We start from the raw sequence: 5,166 nt of genomic DNA on the forward strand, positions 1-5,166 counted from the left end.
AAGTCGCAGTTACAAGGTGTTTCCTAGCATTCAGAGTTAAACAGGATCTATTTCTGAAAAAAGAACCCAATTTAACTTTCAGTTTTCTTACCAAGTTTCCCACAATAATAAATAAATAAACAGGCTTAATATATATATAAAATCAATTGTCAAGAAGTATAGTTGCAATAAAGGATTAAGCAACTAAAACTAAGTGGTCTTACTACTAAGTTTATATGAAAACGTATTAGATTATGTCACTTTTATCAAAAATATTAAGATATACAGTAATTACAATAAATAATGATTGTTAAAAATATTATAAGCAATATGAACAATAATTAAGCTTTTTAGAAACACCATGAAATGACACAAGAAGAATATGACATACTTAGCTTAGTAAAATTTTAATCTAATAAAGGATTTAAAGGAAAACAAAAATGTGAAAAACTTTCAACTCGATCTGCTTTTAAAATAAAATCAAAGTGACCAGTGGCACGAACAGCAGCAGCAGCTCAGCACTTATGCTTCTGGCGCTGTTGCAGTAGTCACCCTGACAACAGCTGATTTCTGCTCCAGTTGATACTTGGGCGTCTGCAATGTATTTATCTTGGCACATCAGCTTGGACGCGCAGCCTTTCATGGTCAGTTTTTGTCCGTCTTTTTTCACTGAGGACAGGAAAACAAATTCTCCATGTGAGCAACATGTCCGATGTTCGAACGTGATATTATTGTTCTGAAATGCCAAAGAAAGCTTCGTACTTGTTGATTTGATGCAGTAGTCTTCATTCTTCGCACAGTTTAGAGTTCGACCGCACTCTAGTCCTTCACAGCTCAAGCACCTTCTGCCATTTTCAGTGAAGCTGGTGGGCTCTGACGTAGAAAAGAAAAACACTTAGAGAGAACAAAGGAAATAGAAAGAGAGGGCTATTCTGAACTCTTTTTTTGAATATTTTACTATATGTTTGTTCAGTTTATAATCAAACACTTATTAAAAACTTATCATTGTGGCTAACAGAAACACGTTTTTAGAGAAAGGATTATGTGTTTTTATTATAAATAAAGAAAATCCTAAATTAATGTCTGCTTATCGTAATGTTTGATACTTCCATCCATCCATCCATTATGTTTTACCCACTTCTTCCATTTTGGGTCATGGAGTTCACCAGTGCCCATGTCCAGCAGTCACTGTGCGAGGGGCAGGGTACACCCTAGACAGGTGTCCAGTCCATCACAGAGACACATAGAGACAAACAACCATTCACTCTCTCACTCACAGCTAGGGACAATTTAGAGTTACCAATCAGCCTAACGTGCATGTTTTTGGTCTGTGGGAGGAAACCGGAGTACCCGGAGAAAACCCACGCATGCACGGAGAGAACATGCAAACTCCACCCAGAAAGGCCCCCGGACCGGGATTTGAACCGGGGACCTACTCGCTGAGAGGCAGCAGCAGTATCATGTTTGATACTTGATTTTCCAAATTATATTTGTTCAACCAAATTAGCAAAACTGGACTTGTTGTAGTTATTTATTATTATTATTATTATTATTATTGATATGGCAGTTTATTTTTATTCACTTAATTTTATTTTAAAATCATAAGTCCTTGACAGCATTCATTTATTTATCCAAATTTACAGATTTCCTTTGTCACTTCATCTGTCAGATCATCAAGTTTTTCATTCTGCTTCTGATACGTACCAAAATTTTTGTAATAACTCCATAATAAATGTGGTTTTAACCAAACTGGAGTGTTTTGTTTGTGAATAACTGAGAAATAAGACTACATTTTTTTAACATTCAAAACAACTTAAAATATTTTTTAAAAATTTAGAGCTGTTTAAGTGAATGTTTTGCATTGTGTCACTTTTGCATCATACAAAAACAAAATTGAACAAGTGTTCAATTTTTTTTTAACCTGATGCAGATGTATTGAAATGTAAAATTTACTACATATCAGTCAATCTGCTTTCACACTGTATTTATCAGGCTAAGCAACTTGTTAACCCCTCAGTGAGAATTCCTCCTCAAGATCGGCATCCACTTCTACGCCAATGACTGTCAAATTGACTTCCCCCTAAGACACAATGGTACATGCTCTATTCAACCGCTGCTCGACTGCCTGGCTGACATCAGGGACTGGATGGCTTTAAACTTCTTAAGTTTCAATGAAAAGAAGTCTGAAGTCATGTTGTTCTCTCCCAACGACACGATCACAAACCACTGCATCGACCTCACCGCTCTAACCCTGTCAGAAAAACAAAAAGTCACTAATCTGGGCGTGATAATGGACCCTTCCCTGAAACTTAACAATCACATAAACATGATCGTTAAATCATGCTTCTTCCAACTGAGGCGGCTGTCTAAACTCAAGCCCATATTGTCCAAAAATAACCTGGAGACAGTAATACATGCATTCATCACATCTAGGCTTGATTACTGCAATTCACTCCTGTTTGGTATCAGTCAGACCTCCATTGCACGACTACAACTGGTCCAGAAAGCAGCAGCCCGATTTTTAACCAGTACAGGCAAAAGAGAGCACATTACTCCAGTTTTGGCCGCACTGCACTGGTTACCAGTTCACTTTTGAATCCAGTTCAGAATAAACTGTATGTCTACAAATCACTGAACAGTCCCCCAAACCCCCCCCCCCATCTCTCTGATCTGCTACAACTGTATGTCCCACCACGTTCCCTGAGGTCAGCGGACCAGTTGCTCCTCAGGTTCCAGGAACTCGTCTTAAGCGCAGAGGTGACAGGGCCTTCTCTGTAGCAGGACCAAGACTTTGGAACGAGTTGCCTCTGCTTGTCAGACAGGCCCCCTCCCTCTCGGTTTTCAAGTCCCGTTTAAAAACTCACTATTATTCAGTAGCTTTCAACACAAGATGATCTGTGTTTTGATCCTGTTTGCTCCACACTGGTTTGTCATCATTATCTGCATCGTTTTTATGTCTATATTCTGATTTACCTCATTTTGTATTTTGCTTTGTGTGTTACCTGTTGTTTTGTCTGTACTGCACTTTGGTTGGCCTTGTAGCTGTTTTAAGTGCTTTATAAATAAAGTGGTATGGTGTGGTATGGTAAGATCCCTCTGACAGCTGTCTGCTGCAGGTGAGATAATGACTGCTCAGAAATACCCACACAAGTTTAAAAAGTGTCTCAAAAATCAGCTAATTTCAAATCTTCTTTAGTTTTCTCTGGTATTTGGCTGCTAATCATCAACAATAGTCATCTTAAAATTACTTTTGAGACATGTTGGTTTTGTACAGGTTTACATTTGCTGTCTTGATGTAAATAAATATAGATTATTGTTTGTGTTTTGTTTTAAATTGTGTACATTAGAGGTGAATGCTGACTTAGAGTCTACAACCGAATTATAATTTAGAATGAACAAGGCAGTCTGACTCAGACTACCCCACTTTATCAACCATGAAATATCTAGCTAGGAGAATTTGTTGAATGTTTAAGCCACCTAAAATGATTTTTTTTTTTTTGTGCTTTATTTTTAACTTAGTATTAATGCATTTAACAAACAATTTGCTCCCAATGTAGGTACAGCAACCTTATAACTCTGCACAGTTTAAAACAATACCAACAAAATGGAAATTACCAGGGATGTCTTTAGCGTTGCAGTAACTTGTATTGCAGCACTGGCTGCTGGTCACAATTTTGAGCACTCCCAAGTTGATAGAGCCATCAACACACTCTTGAGCTGAAGCACATTTTTTAGATTGGACACTAACAAGTTTGAAATCACCTGTAATTTAAAAAGAAATTAGTCATTTAAAAGTAAGACCATTCAGAAGAGATAACAACTGGAATCCCACATTAACATACATACCTGCAAACATCATGGTTCTTGTTGCAGCACACTGATTATACTTTGAGGAACAGTTTGTGTCAGTCTCGTTGCAAAATCCTAAGATGCCTGGTGAACACACTTTACACTCCAGGCTACTGGCTGGAAAAAAAAAAACAATTAAAATGTATAGATTTTTATAATTACCTACACAAAGAATCAAGTAAAACATTTATTCAGATAATTCTGAATGCATAAGTGCAATTCTGAAGACAACCGAACAAAAAATATAAACGCAACACTTTTATTTTTATTCCCATATTTCATGAGCTGAACTCAAAGATCTAAGACTTTTTCTATGTACACAATAAGCTTTTTCTCTCAAATATTTTTCATAAAATTCTGTAAATCTGTGTTAGTGAGCACTTGTCCTTTGATGAGGTAATCCATCCACCGCACAGGAGTGGCATATCAAGATGCTGATTAGACAGCAGGATTATTGCGCAGGTGCACCTTAGGCTGACCACAATAAAAGGCCACTCAATAAATGTGTAGTTTTATCACAAAGCACAATGTCACTAATGTTGCAAGTTTTGTGGGAGTGTGTAATTGGCATCTGTACTGCAGGAATGACCATGTTTAGAGAATTTGGCAGTACTGTACATCCAACGGGCAGCACGGTGGCACAACTGGTAGAGCTGCTGCCTCTAAGCAAGCAGGTCCATGGTTCAAATCCTGGTCCAAGGGCCTTTCTGGGTGGAGTTTGCATGTTTCTCCATGCATGCGTGGGTTTTCTCCGGGTACTCCGGTTTCCTCCCACAGACCAAAAACATGCATGTTAGACTGATTAATAACTCTAAATTGTCCCTAGGTGTGAGTGAGAGAGTGAATAGTTGTTTGTCTCTATGTGTCCATGTGATGGACTGGAGACATGTCCAGGGTGTACCCTGCCCCTCGCACAGTGATTGCTGGACATGGGCACCGGCGACCCCCGTGACCCAAAATGGAAGAAGCGGGTAAAAGATATGGGATGGATGGATGGATGGATGGATGTACATCCAACTGGCCTTCAACCTATATTTATGCAGGTTAGTCTCACTGAGTCACAAGAACTCGTTTACATGAGAACCCTGTTTGAAACAAAAAAACAAAGATGAAGTACACACAACAACAGAGAATCATGTAAACGCATATAGAATGAGAAGCAATTAAAAGAAATGATATAAAAATGAAACAAAAACAAGCTACATTATAATGCAATGTAAACTACTACAAACAACATACAACAACAACAAACATCTCTATATCTATCTGTCTGTCAATCTATCTATACAGTATAGATAGATAGATAGATAGATAGATAGATAGATAGATAGATAGATA

At 37.8% G+C, this 5,166-nt stretch overlaps 1 protein-coding gene across 1 annotated transcript; it reads right to left on the reverse strand.

The window, feature by feature from the left end:
- Positions 1-448: 448 nt before the first annotated feature.
- On the reverse strand, positions 449-3,838 carry LOC119410317 (urokinase plasminogen activator surface receptor-like). The gene is made up of 4 exons (XM_037677230.1): positions 3,826-3,838; positions 3,595-3,741; positions 742-852; positions 449-648 (listed from the first exon to the last, which is right to left on the reverse strand). Exons 1-4 carry the CDS (start codon positions 3,836-3,838, stop codon positions 449-451), a joined length of 471 nt encoding a protein of 156 aa, XP_037533158.1.
- Positions 3,839-5,166: the final 1,328 nt, after the last annotated feature.

Source organism: Nematolebias whitei, chromosome 5 (assembly GCF_014905685.2).
Source record: "Nematolebias whitei isolate Nwh7 chromosome 5, NemWhi1, whole genome shotgun sequence".
In the NCBI taxonomy this organism is placed as follows: Eukaryota; Metazoa; Chordata; class Actinopteri; order Cyprinodontiformes; family Rivulidae; genus Nematolebias; species Nematolebias whitei.